This window comes from Bombina bombina, chromosome 7 (assembly GCF_027579735.1).
Source record: "Bombina bombina isolate aBomBom1 chromosome 7, aBomBom1.pri, whole genome shotgun sequence".
Taxonomy (NCBI): Eukaryota; Metazoa; Chordata; class Amphibia; order Anura; family Bombinatoridae; genus Bombina; species Bombina bombina.
This window is the reverse complement of record NC_069505.1, coordinates 413,027,879-413,053,531: the sequence shown is the minus strand read 5'-3', so window position 1 is coordinate 413,053,531 and position 25,653 is coordinate 413,027,879. Positions and strand designations below refer to the sequence as shown.

Here is a 25,653-nt window from a genome sequence, read left to right as displayed (position 1 = left end):
TGAGAATCCCTGAGTGGAGCAGTTATCTGACATTGGCTTCTACATTAAAGAAACATCCGCTTCCACTGTTATCTTTCAGTGTCTGACCGCTGCTGCAGAGACCAAAACACGGTGTAAGTAAAATTGAACACCTCAATTTTGGTTCTCTGCTGTTCTTTTGATTTGGATTCATTGTCATTTCAGCTCCCTTCCAGCTACAATTGGCATTCGACATCTCAGCTGTTGAAGGAGTCTCTGATTTCGTTCCGATCTGGATCTAACCCATATTAACCCTTGAAGGCTTATGAACTTTCTTTGGATCAAGTTCTATTGTGTATTTCTGTTGTGTTTATGCTATGCTATTTTATATTTGATACTGCACTTATTTATTTATTTTTAATTGTATTAGCTGATCAGCTATATATTTTTTATCTGCATATTGTTTATTTATTTTTTTGATGTAATAAAAACATAATTTTTCACATATAACAAACGTTGTTTAAGTTAGTACGTAGGATAGCATTATGCTTATCCCAGGCATTAATTAGTATGTAGGATAGCCTTATGCTTATCCCAGGCATTAATTAGTATGTAGGATAGCCTTATGCTTATCCTAGGAATTAATTAGTACGTAGGATAGCCTTATGGTTATCCCAGGCATTAATTAGTATGTAGTATAGCCTTATGCTTATCCAAGGCATTAATTAGTATGTAGGATGGCCTTATTCTTATCCCAGGCATTAATTAGTACGTAGGATTGCCTTATGCTTATCCCAGGCATTAATTAGTATGTAGGATAGCCTTATGCTTATCCTAGGCATTAATTAGTACGTAGGATAGCCTTATGGTTATCCCAGACATTAATTAGTATGTAGGATAGCCTTATGCTTATCCAAGGCATTTATTAGTATGTAGGATAGGCTTATGCTTATTCCAGGCATTAATTAGTATGTAGGATAGCCTTATGGTTATTCCAGGCATTAATTAGTATGTAGGATAGCCTTATGCTTATTCCAGGCATTAATTAGTATGTAGGATAGCCTTATGCTTATCCCAGGCATTAGTACATAAGATTGAATTATTCTTATCCCAGGTATTAATTACCGAAGGTCGAAAAGATCTTCTATGGTTTCCATTTTCCTTGCTCAGAGGAGGATTGTCTTGTATTTCCTGGCTGCACTGTTTTTTTTTCTGGTGAGATTAGACTGATAATCTTTTGGAGAGGACGCATCAGAAAACAAGTCACTGACCAGTTGTTCGTTACAGGTTGAGCGCTTCTCTTTCTTGCATGTATTAACCTCTTCGCTACTGGGTATTTCAGAGAGAAATGTCAGTAAAGTACCGGAGTTTTTTTTGTATTATTGCTATTATTCTGTTTAAACAGAAATAGAGATTTTTTTATTTACTCATGAAAATTATATATGTTTTTAAAGTGGGCAACCCAATGCCCTAGGCCCATTTTGTTATATTTGATGTCACTATTTGGCTGCGAAATGCAATCATTTTAAAAAAATTGTTTGTTTTTTTTAAACAAACTTTCTCGCTGAAATTATTTACACACAACTACTGCAGTCATAAGACAAATGGTTGTAAAAGCTTTTATGGGATCCCCTTTGTTCAGAAATAGCAGATATGTATGGCATTGCTATTGGTTTTTGGCAATTAGAATGCTGCTAATTGCAGCTGCCCACCACATTTCTAATATACCCAGCAATGAAGAGGTTAATCAGTTAGCTTGTAAGGCTACAATTTTATTTATTTATTTATTTAAAGTACAGTTCCCTCCTCAGCCACCCACTACCCTGATCCCCCCAAACAGCTTTTCCCCTCCCACTGCTAGCCACCATGTTTGTTACTAGCAGCTAGTTTGACAGTAATAAATTACTTTTATTTTTTTATTTATTGTTTTATTTTATATTTAAGTTATTTTTTCTGTAGTGTAGACTTCCTCTCCCCCTCCTCCCACAAATCACTTTTTCCCCGTTGTATAGGGCTCCACCCCTCTCTCTCCCTTCAAAATCCCTCTTCCTACATAATGATGTTTCCATAGTGTAGAAACAATCGGCGATCTAGTTTCATATGGTAAGGGAGCGTCATCAGACCTCTATTACCATATGAAGGCAGATGCCTTCTGCCCAAAGCTGCAATCTCTGCTGTCCAAGCTGAGCTCAACATGTGTCTTTGTGTTGGAGGTAAGGACGCTGGGCAAAGTACTGTGGGACGTAGTACCTACGTCCAATTGGAGGAAGGGGTTAATTAGTATACATTTTGGTGTAGGTCAACTTGGCCTATGCCTAGGGCAGCAGGAATTAAGGAAGAGGAGTACATTTTGATCTGCATTTCTACGGCATGCTTTCCATCTCTGCTACATGAGCCCTCCATGTGTCCTGGGCCTTCATAGTTGTCTCATATATTTTTAACAACTAAACTAAAATAGCTAGGAGTGGGTTGGGGGCAACAGGTCTGCCAGTGCCTAGGGCAGCGTAAAACCTAAATACACTACCAATATAAAAGTGGCAGGGATCTACTTCTTGTGTGTCAAACTGTCAATATGCCAGTGTATGTTTTTGTTCTCACTATAAATTTACTGTAAACCTGTACTAGGCATTTATAAATAAAAAATAACAATGACAATAATATGAAACATTGTGAGCTCACATAATACACAGTGAAGCCTCCCCTCTCCTCGGCGTCGGCGATGTGCGCGGACACAGCAACATCCTCTGGCAACTGCTCAAAGTCACTAAAACAGAAAGACAGGTAGTGTCACACAGCTAAGCTTTGTGAAATTGTTGACAACATACATGGGACATGCCTAATAACGCTTCACATAGCGCATAGTAAGAAGGGGCAGAGCTAGCAGCTGCAAGAGATATAGCTTTATGGCACAACATTTATTGGGATAGTATCAGGGACTGGGAGGCTGGGGTCCGTGTCAGGAAGACCCATGACCAGAGTCATAGCAGCCAAGGTGACAAAGTCAGAGTAGACTGGGAATGGAGTCCAGGTGAACAATGGGACAAGATGGGCAAGACACAGATGGGCAAGACACAGGCATGGATAGGGGTGTAGTGGGCAGGGTCGGGATAGTCCACTTGCTTGTCTAGAAGGTCCACTGGGGCACTTATAGACAAGTAAAAGCTGTGGAAAGGAGAGCGTTCCCTAACGTGTACTGTACCACATAAAGTGGTGTAGATGGAAACTCAGTAGCTTTGCAATGTTGCTTATAATAACATAAATATACTAATAGCAATGCAGGAGTGTTGCCTTATTCAGAGAGTAGAATGTATTTTTAGTAAAGACTAGATCCCATTTAAAAGAGTCATATTTGTATGTTCCTAAAAAGGGTTAAAAGGGATAGGAAAGTCAAAATTAAACTTTCAGGATTTTAATAGAGCAGCAATTTAAACAACTTTGCCTTATTCTCTTGTATCCTTTGTTGAAAAACATACATAGGTAGGCTCAGGAGCAGCAATGCACTACTGGGAGCTAGCTGCTGATCAGTGGCGGTTCTAGAATGTAATATTTGGGGGGCTAGCAAACGTGATGAACATAATATATAGAGCCCTTCCCTGCTCAACAAGGGTGCTTCAAGTGCAATTGGAGGTGCATAGCACCCCCCATAGAACTATCACTGCTTTTGATTGGTGGCTGCATATATGCCACTTGTCATTGGCTCACCAGATGTGTTCAGCTAGCTCCCAGTAGTGCATTGTTCCTCCTTCAACAAAAGATTGCAAGAGAATAAATATATATATATATATATATATATATATATATACACACATATTAACAGATTAATATATATATATATATATATATATATATATATATACACACACACACACATATATATATATAAATAGATATACTGGGGGGAAAAAAAATATATATATATATACAGTATATATATATACACACACACACACACACACACACACATAAATATATATACACATACTAACATATAAATATATATATATATATATATATATACACACACACACATACTAACACATAAATATTCAGTATATACAGATACTAACATAAATATATACACACATAAATATATATGTAAATACACATACTAACAGAAAAATATATATATATATATATACACACATACTAACAGATAAATACTGTATATATGTATATATTCATATATATTTAAAAAATGCTACCCATTATTGCACTACTTACTCCTTCACTGTGCGAGGTTCTGATGCTGTCTGTGACTCTATGGAAGCGCACTCTTGTGAGCGCAATGTTTCCTAGCAATGTGAACGCAAGTTCGTGTTCACATTTCTATTAACTCGTAATACCAGCGCATATTATCGTGCACTGGTATTACAAAGTGTAGCACTAATATCGCTTGCATGCAAGCAATATTTAGCGCTCAACTTTCAATCTAGCCCTAATAAATACTAGATAGAATGATGCATTCAAATAAAAGATTAGTCTTTAGTCTCATTAGCTGTTTAAATATTGACAAAATAAGTGTAAAGTTTTAGTGTCTATAAAACAATGGGAGCTGCCATGTTGTAACTTAGGTTACTTTCTCTGCTGTGGCCAATTAGGGACAGTTATAAATAGGTCACTAGAGTGAGCAGCCAATGGCTGTGTGGAATATAACAGTGTTCTGCACTTCCATTTCTAACAGAAACTGAAAAGCTCACAGTTTCAAAATGGAATTACAGGAAATGGGGACAAAATAGATAATGAAAGTATATTGAAGTTTTATATATATATATATATATATATATATATATATATATATATATATATATATATATATATATATATATATATATATATGCATACACATACACACACATACATACACACATTTTATCAGTTTATATTACCATCTCAAAATGTGTAATGTCCTTTTAAACTCATATGTCTGCCATGCAAATTTTTGAATAAAAAAAGTTTGCATTGAAGCACAAACATTAAAACCATAGGTGATTTTTTAACACATATATACATTTATATGTTTTAAAATATCATCTTTTAGAGGCAATACAATTACTTTAATATTCCTTTAAGTCTCGTAGATCCTTTCCCCAAACATTCAGAGGTAATTTCCCACTAACCACAGAAACTGGAACCACAGCAGAATTGGCAAAAACATAATTTATGCTTACCTGATAAATTTCTTTCTCCAACGGTGTGTCCGGTCCACGGCATCATCCTTACTTGTGGGAATATTCTCTTCCCCAACAGGAAATGGCAAAGAGCACAGCAAAAGCTGCCCATATAGCCCCTCCTCTGGCTCCGCCCCCCAGTCATTCGACCGACGGTTAGGAGAAAAAAAGGAGAAACTATAGGGTGCCGTGGTGACTGTAGTGTATAGAGAAAGAAATTTTTCAAACCTGATTAAAAAACCAGGGCGGGCCGTGGACCGGACACACCGTTGGAGAAAGAAATTTATCAGGTAAGCATAAATTCTGTTTTCTCCAACATTGGTGTGTCCGGTCCACGGCGTCATCCTTACTTGTGGGAACCAATACCAAAGCTTTACACGGATGAAGGGAGGGAGCAAATCAGGTTACCTAAACGGAAGGCACCATGGCTTGCAAAACCTTTCTCCGAAAAATAGCCTCCGAAAAAAGCATAAGTATCAAATTTGTAAAATTTGGCAAAAGTGTGTAGAGAAGAGCAAGTCGCTGCCTTACATATCTGATCAACAGAAGCCTCGTTCTTGAAGGCCCATGTGGAAGCCACAGCCCTAGTAGAGTGAGCTGTGATTCGTTCAGGAGGCTGCCGTCCGGCAGTCTCATAAGCCAATCGGATGATGCTTTTCAGCCAGAAAGAAAGAGAGGTAGCAGTAGCTTTTTGTCCTCTCCTCTTACCAGAATAAACGACAAACAAAGAAGAAGTTTGTCTGAAATCCTTTGTTGCTTCTAAATAGAACTTTAAAGCACGGACCACATCTAAATTGTGTAACAAACGTTCCTTCTTTGAAACTGGATTCGGGCAAAGAGAATGACTTGGGGGCGGAGCCAGAGGAGGCGCTATATGGGCAGCTTTTGCTGTGCTCTTTGCCATTTCCTGTTGGGGAAGAGAATATTCCCACAAGTAAGGATGACGCCGTGGACCGGACACACCAATGTTGGAGAAATATCAGTTAATACTAGTATCAAGCCCTATTCTAATCTATTAACGTCTGTGCAAATACGCAGTATGGCCGTTTAGGGGATTTTTATTTTCTCTCTCTCTACTCCATACCATTCCGGTTTTAAAAGGAAATTAAACACCTGTTACTTTTGTGTAAACATTGTGCTTGTCAGACGCTCCCTAGAGATGCCAAAAAGCAAAATTCTGTAACCTGCAAGTGGTGCACATGAAATAGCTGGTTTATGCAATCTGCAGCATTTGTAGGTTACAGAAGTTTGCTTTTTGGCTTTTCTAGGGAGCGTCTGACAAGTGCAATTTGTACATAAAAGAAAAAGTAGTTGAATATTTATTTTACATAAGTAAATGTTTTATGTAAACAATATACCAGTAAAAGCGTCAATGACTTTTAAAGTTGTTTTTTTATATAATCACAGACCATTATGGAAGGAAAAGATACCTTGTCAAAGTGAAAGTAAAATCTGACAGATAATGAATTCAATATTGATGATGACGGGCTAATGTGTTTGATGCAGGTTTTTTCTCCCTTAAAGGGACGTTAAATTGTTGCTACAGTATCAGGGATATTACTCGCCGTGCTATTGAACTCCTTCTGAGCCTATAGCTCTCTTCAGAGCCATACTATTCTTTTAACCCATTACAGTTGCTGCTTGGTAAAGCTACACATCTTCATACAGGGAGCCGCCATCTTGGTATGTAGGTATAATTGCACCATGTAACAGAATCTGTGCACATTTACAGCTCAGTGACAGATGGACCTTGTACTTTGGTTTAGCTTATACAGTAGAAAACCCTAAGCTTTATATTGTCACAGCTATTTCACATTTACACATTTTATAAAGTTACATAACAAATATAAAAAAGAGAAATGCAGCTTTCGTACAAAAGTACAGCTTCCACTCTGTATTGTGCACACTATGGCTTGTCAAAAAGTCAATAGCGTCACTGATATGTAAATGCACCCCTCTTCACTCACAGGATAACAGAATAAGTTCCAAGATGGCGGCACCCAATATGAAGATATGGAGATTCACTAACCAGTAAGTAAATGGTAAACATAAGTGGCCGGCTCTGAACACAGCTGCTGGCACGGATGATAAAACCATAGTAAGGTGAGAATTACGTCTGGTACTGAAGTTGTACCCAGCAGTTGAACTATTAATATCAGTTCATGATCTGAGCAATTAAGAATTTCATATCATCTGTGATTTTAGCGATAAAAAATTTAAATGTCCAAAACACTCACTACAATAATAAACAGAGATCCTGATGTCCGTATAAGTGGCGTACAAGTTTCATGGTTTAAAAGTGTGATTTAAATTATTTTAGAGAACAGCCATATTAAGCTACAAAAATGTAAAAACTTCATTTAAAAATAGCCCTACACGACGAGCAACTTATTTTTCAGAGTGCTAAATTATTATTTAAAAAGATTCTGGAAATGTATCTGCTGATGGAATACAGCTGTTGCATTGTCGCTGTGTCAGGTATTGGGTGTAATTGTTACTCTATACTATTGGTTTTCAAACCTGTTCTCAGGCCTCCCTAACAGGACAGATTTTGAGGATATCTGAACTGGAGCATAGGTGAAACAATCAGCTGATTAGTAAACGGTTATTTTACCTGCTATCATCCAAGGTAATCCTGAAAACCTGGCCTGCTGGGGAGGCCTGAGGACAGGCTTGAAAATCAGTGCAATACATGTTCCCCTCTGCACACCCTTCAGCGTGTGTAACTCATAAGTGTCCAGGAAAACATGATTGAGGTGGCAACCCTAGTTGGGGACGCCCGAGGACAGGTTTGAAAACCAGTGCTCTATACATACAAAAGAAAGCTTGTGATGAGTGAGTATTGGATAAGAATCAGGGCCTAGCAAAAAAAAAAAAAAGCCACATGAGGCACTTGGCACAGGGTTAGTGGCTGCCTGGCATTAAGGCTATCGCTGGGGGGGTACAACACATGATGTGTAATGTTTGGTTATGGCAAGAGAAGTCTGTTACATATAGGGTAGCCACCTCAGCCATGTTTTCCTGGACATTTATGAGTTACACATGCTGCAGGGTGTGCAGGGAGGAACATGTATTGTGTTTCTGGACAGCACTATACATATTCCTCCCTGCACACCCTGCAGCATGTGTAACTCATAAGTGTTCTGTATTTTAAGGGATGGGTGGCAACCCTAGTTACATATACTTTGCTCACGACTAAAGCATTATGTGTTACAGGCCCTGTTTGTTGTTACTGACAAAATTGTTATAGATGATTTACACTCACCTCTCACCCCTCAGCTGACGTTGTAAAGTCATTATCTGCGCTCAATTTGTGGGAATCCAAAGTGTGATGTCACCTAGTGCCCAGCCTGTTAGTGACAGTCCAATGCTACTTTCCTATGTGCTAATGACAGTCTGATGTTAACAGAAATCTTTTCTAACCTGTTCACAAAACAGTCAGCTATAAAGGACAATCTAACCTGACGCAGAGACAGCATAATATCTTCTACATAATGACCGGGACAGTCTTTGTCACATCCCTGGGTACAGCTCTGATGTCACCATACAAACTGTACAAGGTCTTGTGCAATGCCCCTGGCTAAGCAATTTAATGAAACAAAAAGCAGAAGTGTGAAAGACAGACAGTTTCTGAAAAGCAGAAGGCTCAGAACAGGAAGTAGGGACAGAAAGTGAGACTCCCACAGTTGTATTTATTGGGACAGACACAGATTTCTGTCTCTTGTCCCCTCCTATACAGGTATGAGGTAGGAGTCAGAAAAAGCTCTCAACCAAAACACTCAGTGCTATATGTATGGGTGTTACCCACATACCAAGCTGCAGCTGTAAATATTCTCCACAGTATTGGGTATGAATACTTAAAGGGACATGAAACCCAACAATTATCCTTTCATAACTTAGGCAGAGGATACAATTTTAAACAACTTTCCAGTATAATTCTATTATCAGATTTGCTTCATTCTCTTGGTATCATTTGTTGAAGGAGCAGCAATGCACTACTGGTTTCTAACTGAACACATGGGTGAGCCAACGACAATCGTTATATATATATGCAGCCACCAATCAGCAGCTAGAACCTAGGTTCTTTGCTGCTCCTGAGCTTTCCTAGATAAACCTTTCACTAAAGGATAACAAGAGAAGGAAGCAAATTAAATAATAGAAGTAAATTGGAAAGTTGTTTGAAATCAAATGCTCTTTCTGAATCATGAAAGAAAGAAAAAATTGCGTTTCGTGTCCCTTTAAAGGGACATAGAAATCAATATTAAAGTGACATGAAACCAAACATTTTTCATTCAGGATTCAGACAGAACCTACAGTTTGAAACAACTTTTCAATTTGCTTCTATTATAAAATGTGTTTCATTCCGGGGGCGTGTCCAGGCGTGTCCAGGCCGTGCTCCTGCTAAGTCGCACTATCTGAGGCTGGAACAAAGAATAGGATAATACACCGATTATAAGCAGATATCAACAGCATCTCATATAACCAAGCTGATATTCCACTTAAGCATCTCATATGGAAGAGATTGATATATTATCTTTGCTGTATTTATGACTGTTCAGTCCAGATCCGGACCGTTATAACACTAGGCGGTGGCCTACTCTTCTGAGTATTAACACCCCCCCCCCCCCCGGTAAATCATGGTATACAGCACTGGAATGGCTGTGAACTGCTATTGTACTCCTATACTGGAATTCAAGCTTTGTATCATGGAGTAACTACCTTCAATTCTACAGGCCTTGCTTAAAGATCTATAATGTAAGATTGATGAGAAATTTGAAGATCTAGTAACGACAGCCAGAAGTATGGGACAAACAGTATGTCTGACATTAGACACCGCAAAGAAAACAGACATACAGCTTAGCGACAGGAGCTCTCTGCTCTCTCCTTCAGCACTATCCTACTCTGGTGTGAATTTATCGGAGGTGGAGAATGACCGAAGACTCACAACTTGGACAAGACACTGCAACTTCAACGGTTCAGTGCCTGATCTGTCGGAAGTTGGGAGATTACGTTCAGATTTACAGCCGGCAGTGAAGCCTCAGCCATTCTCTATCCCACACAGCTCCGATTCAACCTTTGAACCCAGCAATCTACCCGCTGGGGATGTGCGGCCAACATCCCTGCGCGAGGCTTGGCCTACTCGTCTACTTCTGCTCCCCCTATGAGTCTTGATCTGTTGGCTTCACATATGTTCGCATCCTCCCCACACACCCAAGACACTCAATGCAGATACAGGTGCCTCGCTGACTACCTCAATAAGTACAGCGTGCTATCCAAATCCTTACTAGGAGATCCCAAAATGTACCCCCCATAGAATATTAAGGCCATGCTCCCATATTACTGAGGGTTCCAGTATACACATCCATATGCTATCAGTTTAGCATCTATCATCTATCCAAAATCTATAACCTTTTTAATATACAGTATCTTACAAAAGTGAGTACACCCCTTACATTTTTGTAAAAATTTTATTATATCTTTTCATGTGACAACACTGAATAAATTACACTTTACTACAATGTAAAGTAGTGAGTGTACAGCCTGTATAACAGTGTAAATTTGCTGTCCACTCAAAATAACTCAACACACAGCCATTAATGTCTAAACCATTGGCAACAATAGTGAGTACACCCCTAAGTGGAAATGTCCAAATTGGGCCCAATTAGCCATTTTCCCTCCCTGGTGTCATGCAACTCGTTAGTGTTACAAGGTCTCAGGTGTGAATGGGGAGCAGGTGTGTTAAATTTGGTGTTATCGCTCTCACACTCTCTCATACTGGTCACTGGAAGTTCAACATGGCACCTCATGGCAAAGAACTCTCTGAGGATCTGAAAACAATAATTGTTGCTCTACATATAGATAAGAAGATTGCCAAGACCATACAGAGGTTTCACAGGACAGGTTCCACAGGCTTCGCCATGGTCGACCAAAGAATTTGAGTGCACGTGCTCAGCGTCAAATTCAGAGGTTGTCTTTGGGAAATAGACGTATGACTGCTGCCAGCATTGCTGCAGAGGTTGAAGGGGTGGGGGGTCAGCCTGTCAGTGCTTAGACCATACGCCGCACACTGCATCAAATTGGTCTGCATGGCTGTCATCCCAGAAGGTAGCCTCTTCTAAAGATGATGCACAAGAAAGCCTGCAAACAGTTTACTGAAGACAAGCAGACTAAGGACATGGATTACTGGAACCATGTCCTGTGGTCCAATGAGACCAAGGTAAACTTATTTAATTCAGATGGTGTCAAGCGTGTGTGGCAGCAACCAGGTGAGGAGTACAAAGACAAGTGTGTCTTGCCTACAGTCAAGCATGGTGGTGGGAGTGTCATGGCCTGGGCCTGCATGAGTGCTGCTGGCACTGGAGAGCTACAGTTCATTGAGGGAACCATGAATGTAAACTGTGACATACTGAAGCAGAGCATGATCCCCTCCCTTCGGAGACTGTGCTGCAGGGCAGTATTTCAACATGATAACGACCCCAAACACACCTCCAAGGTGACCACTGCCTTGCTAAAGAAGCATGAAAAGATATAATAAAATATTTACAAAAATGTGAGGGGTGTAATCACTTTTGTGAGATACTGTACAATACTACAGAATACACTTTTTCCATATGTTACTGTACCATGCCCAAGAGTGGCTATATATCATTCTAGTTTACCTCCATTGATACAAGTCATTACATATAGGTCCAAGAGTGGCCTATCAATATTATAGGAGGTTGTTATAAATACATAAAAGGAGGTTTCAGTTATACCTGCCTTATCATTACTTGGTTTATCTGTCATTGTATGAATATGTTTTTATTGTTGTACCTATATTGTTATATTGTGTGACTATATTCTCACTAAAAACTGGCTGTATATCAGTTTAGCCTACCTCCATTGATGTTAATCACTACATATAGGTTTAAGAGTAGCGTATTGATATAATGGTAGGCTCATATATTTATGTAAAAGGAGGTGTCAGATATATTTGCATTTTTTCCTCATCCATTTTATTTGTAACTGAATTGTATATGTTGTCATTATGGTACAAAAATTGTTCCTTTACCTGCTTATATTGAGTCATGGCAAACTATACTTGCAATGTCATACTTGCAATGTCATTTTTGCTAAAAACCTCAATAAAAGAAATATTAAAACAAAAAAAATGTGTTTCATTCCCTTAGTATTTATTTAGATTGGAAGTTCCCACGGGAACAGGGCTCCCAATTCCCCCTGTATTTGTTTGTTAAATTTTGTCTGGCCATGGACAGCGCTGCGGAATCTGTTGGCGCTTTATAAATAAAGACTAATAATAATAGTATCCTTTGTTGAATGAGCAGCAATGCACTACTGGGAGCTAGCTGAGCCACTGACAATAGACGTGTGTGTAGCCACCAATTATCAGCTATTTCCCAGTAGTACATTGCTGCTCCTGAGCCTACCTAAGTATTCTTTTAAACAAAGGATAGCATGAGAACAAAAGACATTTGGTATTGGAAGTAAACTCTATCGGAAAGTTTAATTTTCACTTTATTGTCCGGTTATGATTCAGATAGAGCATACAATTAAACAAACAAAAACTTTATAGTTTTAATGTTATACTTTTTATTATCAATTTCCCCTGGTCTCCAAATACGGTCACAGGTGTTTTACAGTGCTTGTCAAATTAGTTGTCAAATATTAAAAGTAGCAATTGTGCCAAGTATGGTTTAGATAGTTAAAGGATACTAAAGTTAAAATTAAACTTTCATGATTCAAATAGATAAATATTTTGGGTTAACTTAGGGGGTGTTAGGTTAGTGGGTAATCTTGCATTGGGGGGCTGGCGGTTTAGGGGTTAATAGTGTAGAGGTTTAGTTTGCATTGGGGGGCTGGTGGTTTAGGGGTTAATAGTGTTGTGCAGACTTTGTGATGTGGGATTGTGGTGGTTTAGGGGTTAAGAGTGTAGCGGGGACTTTGCGGTGGGCTATGTGGCGGTTTAGGTGTTATTACAGTAGGGGTCTTATGGTGATTCGGATTAGCGCACCAGTAGGATGGTAGCTTTTTTTCTTGCACTTTGTTTTCTCCATTGTCTTCTAGGGGCAGTAGGTTATCGAACTAGTGATATTGTAAGTTCGGCTTTTTGCGTGAGTCGGGTTAGTACGGGAGCGATAACTTTTTACTTTTAACTCATAATACCAGTGCAACCTGACAAAAGGTTTACCGCTAGCGCTGTTAGTGCTCTAACGAAACCGCTAGTCAGCGCTCCACTTACAATCTAGCCCAATAGTTTAAAATCTCAAGGTATTTACTGTCCCTTTACTCAACACAAGTGACAATTTTTAGAGCCCTCTGCACTAGGCACACTAGACATGTCATTTCCTCCTGAGCTAACAGGAAAGGTGTTACATTTGTGGGTTAGTTTCCAGTTATGCTCCTTTGTAATAACCACAAACGTGTTAGGAAATTCTATTTTGCAGAAAGTAAGGGTGGATTCCTAGAACAGTGTATCAGCCGAGGTGCCACAGGACTGGGGAGTAAACCATGTGTGAATTATAGAGCAGAGAGAACAACAAAGAGGAAAACTGTGTACATGAAGCACAAGGCTTCCAGCGTTCTCCCACAAAACATTGGACAACCTGTAGGTTGCTGAACACACAAACCGCTTCTTTAACTGAGCAGTCATTTTATCCTCTTGGCTTATCTTAAATAAGTGTGGAGATCCTGCAACTTCCTCTTTGGATTCTTGCTCTCAGTTCCAGTTTTTCCCGCACTCCCTTCCCCATTTTTATTACAGGTTGGGGACGGTTCCAAGTTATCGCAAGACTTTCATGTGGTTGCGTTAATTGCTTCTGGCGGGAACTTGTTTAATCAAACTCGCTCTAGTGAGACCAAGGCTGTTCATTTTTTCTGCTCCCCTTGTGTTTGCATGTTGTAAGGCACGTGACAATAGGGTCCCTTAAAGGGATACTAAACCCAGTTTTTTTTCTTTCATGATTCAGATAGAGTATGCAATTTAAAGCAACTTTCTAATTTACTCCTTTATTATCAATTTTTCTTCATTCTCTTGGTATCTTTATTACAAAAAGCACTAATGTAAGCATAGGAGCCAGGCCATTTTTGGTTCAGAACCTGGGTAGCGCTTGCTGATTAGTGGCTAAATGTAGCCACCAATGAACTAGCGTTACCCAGGTGCTGAACCAAAAATGTGCCGACTCCTAAGCTTTTTTTCCTGCTTTTTGTAATAAAGATACTAAGGGAACGAAGAAAAATTGATAATAAAGGAGTAAATTAGAAAGTTGCTTAAAATTGAGTACTCTATCTGAATCATGAAAGAAAAAAAACTGGGTTTAGTATCCCTTTAAGATTTGAGTCTTCCTCACCTCCCAAACTGTATGCGGCAGTTGCAGGCTGTGTTTAGATTGGAGTCCTGAAGGGGTGAAGGTTTGGGCCAATGGCTGGAGCACGATACCTCAGGTCGGATAGGTAGCAGGATAGCTAGAAGGTTTAAACCCTTAAACAGTACATGTGTAATGTTGCTTCTTCTGGGTCATATGTATAATACATAGAAGCCTAGGTCTGCCCCTCAGGGAACTCAAAAAAAAATGGACATTTAAGTATTCAGTATTTTTGTATAGATTTTACTGGACAGCATGCTGAAATACTGTACTGTCCGGTTAATTACTGGACACCTGGCAACCCTATGCACAAGAGGGGGTAGATTATTATCCGTTAGAATCTGCCTTTGCATTAACTACATATTACCCTGCACAAAGTGCTTAAATTGCCTTTCATATATAGCACTGCACAGGCAATTCTGAGTATTTTGTCTAAATCATTTGTTGAGAAGCATATTCACAAGAGTTTTCTAACAAATGTATCTTGTGCTCTTCTGGCAAGAAAACAGTTAAAAGATCCAGTAAAAGAAGAGTCTAGCCCTAATATTTTGACAATTTCCTTTATTTCCCATGTCATTAATGTACAGGTGAAACTCGAAAAATTAGAATATCGTGCAAAAGTTAATTTATTTCACTAATGCAACTTAAAAGGTGAAACTAATATATGAGATAGACTCATTACATGCAAAACAAGATAGTTCAAGCCGTGATTTTTCATAATTGTGATGATTATGGTTTACAGCTCATGAAAACCCCAAATCCACAATCTCAGAAAATCAGAATATTACATGCAATCAATAAAACAAGGATTGTACATAGAACAATATCGGACCTCTGAAAAGTATAAGCATGCATACTGTATGTACTCAGTACTTGGTTTGAGCCCCTTTTGCAGCAATTACTTCCTCAATGCGGCGTGGCATGGAAGCTATCAGCCTGTGGCACTGCTGAGGTGTTATGGAAGACCAGGATGCTTCAATAGCGGCCTTCAGCTCTTCTGCATTGTTCAGTCTCATGTCTCTCATATTTCTCTTGGCAATGCCCCATACATTTTCTATGGGGTTCAGGTCAGGCGAGTTTGCTACCCAATCAAGTAAATCCACAGTAATCCCACAGTCATTAAACCAGGTTTTGGTGCTTTTGGCAGTGTGGGCAGGTGCCAAGTCCTGCTGGAAAATGAAGTCAGCATCCCCATAGAGCTCGTCTGCGGAAGGAAGCATGAAGTGCTCCAAAATCTCCTGGTAGACGGCTGCGTTGACCCTGGACTTAATGACGCACAGTGGACCAACACCAGCAGATGACATGGCTCCCCAAATCAACACAGACTGTGGAAACTTCACACTGGACTTCAAGCATCTTGCAGTGTGTGCCTCTCCATTCTTCCTCCATACTCTGGGTCCTTGGTTTCCAAATGAGATGCAAAATTTGCTCTCATCAGAAAAGAGGAATTTGGACCACTGAGCATAAGACCAGGTCTGTTTTTCTTTAGCCCAGGTAAGATGCTTCTGACGTTGTTTGTTGTTCAGGAGTGGCTTAACAAGAGGAATACAACATTTGAAGCCCATGTCCAGGATCCATCTGTGTGTGGTGGCTCTTGTGAAAGTCCCCAACACTTTTGAATGGCCTTTTCCTGACAATCCTCTCCAGGCTGCAGTCATTCCTGCTGCTTGTGCACCTTTTTCTTCCACACTTTTCCCTTCCACATAACTTTCTATCGCCTAGATTTAGCGTTTCCTAGGTAAAAACCTGCGGCACTAACACTCCTTTTTTTCCAGCGCACCCTTAAGCCAATGCTGGTATTATGAGTTATCTGAATGGCTGCGTTAGGCTCTGAAAAGTGAGTGTTGAGCCAAATTTAGAGCCACTTCAACCCTCAATACCAGCGTTGCTTACAGTAGCGGTAAGCTGGAAAAAACGTGCTTGTGCACGATTTCCCCATAGGAAACAATGGGGCAGTTTCGGCTGAAAAAAACCCAAACACCTGCAAAAAAGCAGCATTTAGCTCCTAACGCAGCCCCATTGTTTCCTATGGGGAAACACTTTCTAAGTTTACACCTAACACCCTAACATGAACCCCGAGTCTAAACACCCCTAACCTTACACTTATTAACCCCTAATCTGCCACCCCAAACATCGTCACCACCTGCATTATATTATTAACCCCTAATCTGCCGCTCCGGACACCGCCGCCACCTACATTATCCCTATGAACCCCTAATCTGCTGTCCCTAACATCGCTGACACCTACATTATATTTATTAACCCCTAATCTGCCCTCCCTAACATCGCCACCACCTACCTACAATTATTACCCCCTAATCTGCTGCCCCCAACGTCGCTGCTACTATAATAAAGTTATTAACCCCTAAACCTAAGTCTAACCCTAAACCTAACACCCCCCTAACTTAAATATAATTTAAATAAAACGAAATAAATTTACTATCATTAAATAAATTATTCCTATTTAAAAATAAACTTACCAATAAAATGAACTCTAATATAGCTACAATATAACTAATAATTACATTGTAGCTATTTTAGGATTTATATTTATTTTACAGGCAACTTTGTATTTATTTTAACTAGGTACAATAGCTATTAAATAGTTAATAACTATTTAATAGCTACCTAGTTAAAATAATTACAAAATTACCTGTAAAATAAATCCTAACCTAAGTTACAAATACGCCTAACACTACACTATCAATAAATTAATTAAATTAATTAACTACAATTAGCTAAAATTAAATACAATTAAATAAACTAAACTATAGTAAAAAAAAAAAAAAACACTAAATTACAGAAAATAAAAAAATTACAAGAAGTTTAAACTAATTACACCTAATCTAAGCCCCCTAATAAAATAAAAAAGCCCCCCAAAATAATAAAATCCCTACCCTATCCTAAATTACAAAGTAATCAGCTCTTTTACCAGCCCTTAAAAGGGCTTTTTGCGAGGCATTGCCCCAAAGTAATCAGCTCTTTTACCTGTAAATAAAAATACAATACCCCCCCAACATTACAACCCACCACCCACATACCCCTACTCTAAAACCCACCCAAACCCCCCTTAAAAAAACCTAACACTAACCCCCTGAAGATCTCCCTACCTTGAGTCGTCTTCACCCAGCCGAGCCGAATTCTTCATCCAAGCGGGGCAGAAGAGGTCTTCCATCCGGTAGAAGTCTTCATCCAAGCGGGGCAGAAGAGGTCCTCCATCCGGTTGAAGTCATCATCCAAGCGGTATCTTCTATCTTCATCCATCCGGAGCGGAGCGGCAGCATTCTGAAGACCTCCGACGCGGAACATCCATCCTGGCCGACGACTGAACGTCGAATGACGGTTCCTTTAAATGACGTCATCCAAGATGGCGTCCCTCAAATTCCGATTGGCTGATAGTATTCTATCAGCCAATCAGAATTAAGGTAGGATTGACCTTGCATTCTATTGGCTGTTCAGATCAGCCAATAGAATGCGAGGTCAATCTGACTGGCTGATTGGATCAGCCAATCGGATTGAACTTCAATCTGATTGGCTGATTGAATCAGCCAATCAGATTTTTCCTACCTTAATTCCGATTGGCTGATAGAATCCTATCAGCCAATCGGAATTCGAGGGACGCCATCTTGGATGACGTCATTTAAAGGAACCGTCATTCGTCGGCCAGGATGGATGTTCCGCGTTGGAGGTATTCAGGATGCTGCTGCTCCGCTCCGGATGGATGAAGATAGAAGATGCCACTTGGATGATGACTTCCACCGGATGGAGGACCTCTTCTGCCCCGCTTGGATGAAGACTTCTACCAGATGGAAGACCTCTTCTGCCCCGCTTGGATGAAGAATTTGGCTCGGCTGGGTGAAGACGACTCAAGGTAGGGAGATCTTCAGGGGGTTAGTGTTAGTTTTTTTAAGGGGGGTTTGGGTAGGTTAGAGTACGGGTATGTGGGTGGTGGGTTTTAATGTTGAGGGGGGTATTGTATTTTTCTTTACAAGAGCTGATTACTTTGGGGCAAAGCCCCGCAAAAAGCCCTTTTAAGGGCTGGTAAAAGAGCTGATTACTTTGTAATTTAGGATAGGGTAGGGACTTTTATTATTTTGGGGGTCTCTTTTATTTTATAAGGGGGCTTAGTTTAGGTGAAATTAGTTTAAACTTCTTGTAATTTCTTTTTTATTTTCTGTAATTTAGTGGGGGGTTTTCCGTAATTTATTTTATTTAATTTAATTGTAGGTAGTTTAGTTAATGATTTTAATTATAGTGTAGTGTTAGGTGTAATTGTAACTTAGGGTTAGGGTTTATTTTACAGGTATATTTCTATTTATTTTAGCTAGGTAGTTATTAAATAGTTAATAACTATTTAATAACTATTGTACCTAGTTAAAATAAATACAAAGTTGCCTGTAAAATAAATATAAATCCTAAAATAGCTACAATGTAACTATTAGTTATATTGTAGCTATATTAGGGTTTATTTTACAGGTAAGTATTTAAGTTTAAATAAGAAATATTTTTTTAATTATAGTAATTTTATTTTGTTTTATTTAAATTATATTTAACTTAGGGGGGTGTTAGGGTTAGACTTAGGGGTTAATAAATGTAATATTGTAACGGCGACGTTGGGGGCGGCAGATTAGGGGTTAATAATTATAGTTAGGTGTCGGCGATGTTAGGGACGGCAGATTAGGGGTTAATATAAATTTTTATAGTGTTTGCGAGGCGGGAGTGCGGCGGTTTAGGGGTTAATACATTTATTATAGTGGCGGCGATGTCCGCTCGGGCAGATTAGGGGTTAATAATTGTAGTTAGGTGGCGGCAACGTTGGGGGGGCAGATTAGGGGTTAATAAATATAATGTAGGTGTCGGCGATGTTAGGGACAGCAGATTAGGGGTTCATAGGTATAATGTAGGTGGCTGCGGTGTCCGGTCGGCAGATTAGGGGTTAAATAATTTTATTTTAGTGTTTGCGATGTGGAGGGGCCTCGGTTTAGCGGTTCATAGGTAGTTTATGGGTGTTAGTGTACTTTTTAGCACTGTAGTAAAGAGCTTTATGTTTCGGCATTAGCCCATAAAGCTCTTAACTACTGACTTTTTTATGTGGTAGGAGTCTTGGCGGTAGAGGCTGTACCGCTCACTTCTTCCAAGACTCGTAATACCGGCGTTAGCCAAATCCCATAGAAAAGATAAGGGATTTGCAGTAGCCAAAAGTCGCGGAAGAAAAGTGAGCAGTACACCTTTACCTACTTGACTCGTAATACCAGCGGGCGTTAAAAAGCAGCGTTAGGACCCCTTAACGCTGCTTTTTAAGGCTAACGCAGAACTCTAAATCTAGGTGCATGTGCTTTGATACAGCACTTTGGGAACATCCAACTTCTTTTGCAATTACCTTTTGAGGCTTTCCCTCCTTATGGAGGGTGTCAATTATGGTTTTCTGCACAACTGTCAGGTCAGAAGTCTTTCCCATGATTGTGATTCCTAATGAACCAGACTGAGAGACCATTTAAAGGCTCAGGAACCCTTTGCAGGTGTTGTGGCTTAATTAGCTGATTAGAGAGGGACACTTTGAGCCTAGAATATTGCACCTTTTCACAATATTCTAATTTTCTGAGATTGTGGATTTGGGGTTTTCATGAGCTGTAAGCCATAATCATCACAATTATGACAAATCACGGCTTGAACTATCTTGTTTTGCATGTAATGAGTCTATCTCATATATTAGTTTCACCTTTTAAGTTGCATTAGTGAAATAAATGAACTTTTGCACGATATTCTAATTTTTCGAGTTTCACCTGTATACTCAGTTTCATTTCTTGGTATCTCCCTCCCACTTTATCAAGCTATTTAACACACCATTGTTGCAATCCTGTATATGGACAGCAGATGGGAGTGTTGAGTGGATTATAACAATGTATAATCTGCTAAAAGACACTTAATTAAAGGCCATACAGCCAGCCAGTTAGTTAGTTGTTGTACACATGAAGGCGAACAGCATTATCAACATGCGTATGGGCACATAATAACACCACCAGCATATAGTCACTGATAATACCAAACTGTACTAATGAAAGTGACATGTGTATGTGCTCAGTCCCTGCTAGGGTCACAGTGTACTAATGACAGCAACATGTGTATAGGCTCAGTCCCTGCTAGTGTCACAGTGTACTAATGACAGCAACATGTGTATGTGCTCAGTCCCTGCTAGGGTCACAGTGTACTAATGACAGCAACATGTGTATGTGCTCAGTCCCTGCTAGGGTCACAGTGTACTAATGACAGCAACATGTGTATGTGCTCAGTCCCTGCTAGGGTCACAGTGTACTAATGACAGTGACATGTGTATGTGCTCAGTCCCTGCTAGGGTCACAGTGTACTAATGACAGCAACATGTGTATAGGCTCAGTCCCTGCTAGTGTCACAGTGTACTAATGACAGCAACATATGTATGTGCTCAGTCCCTGCTAGGGTCACAGTGTACTAATGACAGCAACATGTGTATGTGCTCAGTCCCTGCTAGGGTCACAGTGTACTAATGACAGCAACATGTGTATAGGCTCAGTCCCTGCTAGTGTCACAGTGTACTAATGACAGCAACATGTGTATGTGCTCAGTCCCTGCTAGGGTCACAGTGTACTAATGACAGCAACATGTGTATGTGCTCAGTCCCTGCTAGGGTCACAGTGTACTAATGACAGCAACATGTGTATGTGCTCAGTCCCTGCTAGGGTCACAGTGTACTAATGACAGCAACATGTGTATGTGCTCAGTCCCTGCTAAGGTCACAGTGTACTAATGACAGTGACATGTTTATGTGCTCAGTTCCTGCTAGGGTCACAGTGTACTAATGACAGTAACATGTGTATCTGCTCAGTCCCTGCTAGGGCACAGTGTACTAATGACAGCAACATGTGTATGTGCTCAGTCCCTGCTAGGGTCACAGTGTACTAATGACAGCAACATGTGTATCTGCTCAGTCCCTGCTAGGGTCACAGTGTACTAATGACAGCAACATGTATATGTGCTCAGTCCCTGCTAGGGTCACAGTGTACTAATGACAGCAACATGTGTATCTGCTCAGTACCTGTTAGGGTCACAGTGTACTAATAACAGCAACATGTGCATGTGCACAGTCCCTGCTAGGGTCACAGTGTATGAATGACAGCAACATGTGTATGTGCTCAGTCCCTGCTAGGGTCACAGTGTATGAATGACAGCAACAGGTGTATGTGCTCCGTCCCTGCTAGGGTCACAGTGTACTAATGACAGCAACATGTGTATGTGCTCCGTCCCTGCTAGGGTCACAGTGTACTAATGACAGCAACATGTGTATGTGCTCTGTCCCTGCTAGGGTCACAGTGTACTAATGACAGCAACATGTGTATGTACTCAGTCCCTGCTAGGGTCACAGTGTACTAATGACAATGACATGTTTATGTGCTCATTACCTGCTAGAGCCACAGTGTACTAATGACAGTGACATGTTTATGGGCTCAGTTCCTGCTAGGGCCACAGTGTAATAATGACAGTGACATGTTTATGTGCTCTGTCCCTGCTAGGGTCACAGTGTACTAATGACAGTGACATGTTTGTGTGCTCAGTCCCTGCTAGGATCACAGTGTACTAATGATAGTGACATGTTTGTGTGCTCAGTCCCTGCTAGAGTCACAGTGTAATAATGACAGTGACATGTTTGTGTGCTCAGTCCCTGCTAGAGTCACAGTGTACTAATGACAGTGACATGTTTATGTGCTTAGACCATGCAAGGGTCACAGCATACTAATGACAGTGACCTGTTTATGGGCTAAGTCCCTCCTAGGGTCACAGTGTACTAATGACAGTGACATGGTTATAGGTTGAATCCCTGCTAGGGTCACAGTGTATGACAGTGATTTTTATAGGCTCAGTCCTTTCTAGGACCACAGTGTACTGATGACAACTTATGGGCTTAGTCCCTGTTAGAGTCACAGTGTACTAATGACAGTGACATGTTTATAGGCTTAGTCCCTGCTAGGGCCACAGTGCATGACAGTGATGTTTATGGGCTCAGTCCTTGCTAGGGCCACACTGTACTAATGACAGTGACATGTTTATAGGCTAAGTCCCTGCTAGGGCCACAGTGTATGACAGTGATGCTTATGGGCTCAGTCCCTGCTAGGGTTACAGTGTATTAATGACTAAGACATGTTTATGGGCTCAGTTCCTGCTAGGGTCACAGTCATGGGTGTAGGAACTGAGGGGTCATATTGGGGGACAGATAATGCACAAATCCAAATCAAGTTAAGGGCTAGATTACGAGTGGTGCGCTAACTGTGGCACGTGAGTGATGAGGGGTATTTTTTTTTTATTAAGGTTTACCAAGTGGTACATAAACATTAACATCACAAACAAGTGAAATTCAGTGCACTTACAAGAAAAAGAGTTGCAACTACTAAACAGAATACAATGATGAGGTACAGACATTATAAAGTTGCAAGTGTCATAGAACCCTTTCTCAAAACCTTCTAACCAATATATGGGGCTACTCTAGGAGCCTATTGTCCGATAATAGCTTGTGATTGGTAGAGGGCACTAGGGAAGTGAGGGACCGCTTTGGGATCCCAATGAGTAGTGTAAACCCTTTTTTTTTTTATATATATAATTATTTGGTTAAAACTATCAAAACAAGTTGCGTGAATGATAAAAGTAGATTAAAATGATAAGGAATGAATAACGATTAACATAACAAATACTGACAGTTGATATTCTCAGGAGGACACACAGTTCTGTAATGCTGACACAGAGTGGAGCTCTAAACCTGATTGGGACACTAACACACATATACATTTGTGCAGGAGGAATAAAAAGGAAAACAAGGAAACACTTTGAGGCTGTTAACCGCCTGCCAGGCACAATATGAGATAGCTAGCACCTGTCTCAGGGTTTACAACTTTATATTAAAAAGTAAACATGTTAGTACAGCATACTCAGGTACTCGTGCTGATTCCAGCCCCTATTAGGAGATCTATTAGGAAATACTTTGGACATGTAGCATGCCATAACACCTTGCAGCCTAGCCATCTAGTAAGAGATGGAGTATGAGGTCTTTACAACTGGGCTTGTTGTTAGATTCTGGGGATATGCGACAGTAAAACATAACCTGAGCGTGAGAGTAGGACTTAAATATGTATTAACTGATCTTGAGCTACATATTATGCAAAACCTGGGGTGACAGACACTATATGGTGCTCATGAATAAAACAATGCACAACAGGACCAAAATAGACAAATATAAAAAGGCACCCTCTCAGTTTGACAGCAAAGTAGCGATAAAGAAAGAAAAAAAAAAAAAAAAAAAAAAAGGGGGGCAAAGTGAACATAAAATAGCAGTCATTAAAGAAACTTAATCCCAAAGGTGGATGATGGTCTTAGGGCTTCAGGCTGCAAAGTCACCAACGAGATATCCCTTTATCCGACACCAGACCTTAGATCGCCTGGGGCCGAATATGAACAAACTTGAGCTTGGTGCTTCATTTTCACCTCTGCGTGCTCCCCATACCTCTCGGCTACCGCAGCCTCTGCCAGGGTCACTCCCAGTGTCGCCGGGCTACTTAGGAGCATGAGGAGCCCGCAGCAGCCTTTAGTTATGCTGTATTGTAGCGCTGGAATGGTGACCGTTTTCATGCTTGATAGCTCTGCATGCCAGCCTCCTCCCAACGAGCACTGTGCGCTGACTTTTATGTAAACCAGCTTAGCCAAGGGGGGCAAGGCGACCGGCTCCTTCCACTGTCCCACAGGACTACGAATGACTGGGACCAGCTCAAGTGGAGATTGCTGCGGTAGCACTTCATCTGTAGGCGGTGTGAGTTCATCGGCTGTGGCCTGAGCGGTCTGCTAGATTATTGCAACGCTTGGGTCAGAGGTAGATTTGTGTTTTTCATAGCTGGCAATAGGACCTATAGTCCCATCTGTTTCTGAAGAGGCTTCCCCACAAGGGCCGGGTGAGTTTGCTGCTTGTGGCTGCTCCATAACTTTCTTGCTTTGGCGGGGTTCAGGATGGAATGCCTGTTCTATAGCATTGCAGAGTTTGTTTCTGTGTTCTTCTAAGATTAAGGCCAGCTTAGCCAGAATCTGAGTGTTCTCCATGTATTTATGAAAGCTGCGCACTTTAGGCACAGCTAGTTGTGGGGACATTAGTGAGGCTTCGGTTATAGGGGAAGGCCCCAGAGTAAATAGTCTGGTACTGAGGGCAATTAAGCCGTGCCACAATCCAATACCCTAAATCTTGGATCGGGTCACCAACAGAATATTACCCAATTTGCTTCAAAGAATTGATATAATATAGAGAGAACTTGAGGAGCTGAAGCTCAGTGTGACCAGTAAGATGGCCGCCGCCCGGAAGTCCCCCGATGAGGGGTATTTCTAAGCTTTTTGCACATGCGTATTACGAGTTGAAAGTAAAAGTGTTCACTTGAGCACAAACGCCCGTTGGGATATTGCGACTTCAGAGCTCTGTTTAACTGATACGCGAAACAAAACAGTTGCACAAAGCAAATAAAAAATACATTTAACAGTACACTTACACTCATATTAACACTGGCTGCAAAAACTTATTAATAAAAAAATTGCATTACATAGTTATAAGGGCTCAAAGATATGAAGTCTAAGGTGTTAGAAAAAAATAGATAGATAGATCTGGTCGTCGCTGTTCAAGTATCCCCATCTTTGTTTTCAGCATCTAGATGTTCTTGCAGCTGTTGAGGTGTGGTAAAGAGTTTAGGACCCCTTGGGGTCATAAGCCGCAGCTTAGCTGGATACAAAAGTGAGGCCTGCCTGCCCTGTGAGTGCAGCTCAGAACACAAGGGTGCAAATTCCTTCCTCTTCCTTGCTACCTCAGCTGAAAAGTCTTGGAAAATTAGTAACTTGTGACCTTCGAAGCAGAGGTCTGACTTGGCTCTATAGGCCTTGAGGACAGCTAATTTTTCCTGGTAGCGGAGCAACTTGAAAATTACTTGTCTTGGGCGTTGGTTAGGTTTGGCTTGCAAAGATTCTGTCCCTATTCTATGAGCCCTTTCCACGTCAAGTGGAAGGGTGTCTGGATCTAATTGCAGCAGTTTAGGCAATGTTAGGGCTGTAAATTCAAGAAGGTCCTTATTTTTGATTGATTCAGGCACCCCTACAACCCGTAGGTTGTTACG

The 25,653-nt window shown here is 40.5% G+C and overlaps 2 protein-coding genes across 2 annotated transcripts in view; one reads left to right on the top strand and one right to left on the bottom strand.

Annotated features, from left to right (window-relative positions):
• Window positions 1–8,864, bottom strand: part of NCF4 (neutrophil cytosolic factor 4) — a 120,716-nt gene extending 111,852 nt beyond the window's left edge. Inside the window, exons 1-2 of the mRNA XM_053721213.1 lie at window positions 8,392–8,864; window positions 2,638–2,722 (exon numbers count right to left, since the gene is read on the bottom strand). Coding sequence (XP_053577188.1) covers window positions 2,638–2,722; window positions 8,392–8,423 — 117 coding nt within the window. The 5' untranslated portion in view covers window positions 8,424–8,864. The remainder of the gene's footprint in view (window positions 1–2,637; window positions 2,723–8,391) is intronic.
• Window positions 1–25,653, top strand: part of PVALB (parvalbumin) — a 267,268-nt gene that overhangs the window by 66,873 nt on the left and 174,742 nt on the right. The window lies entirely within an intron of this gene.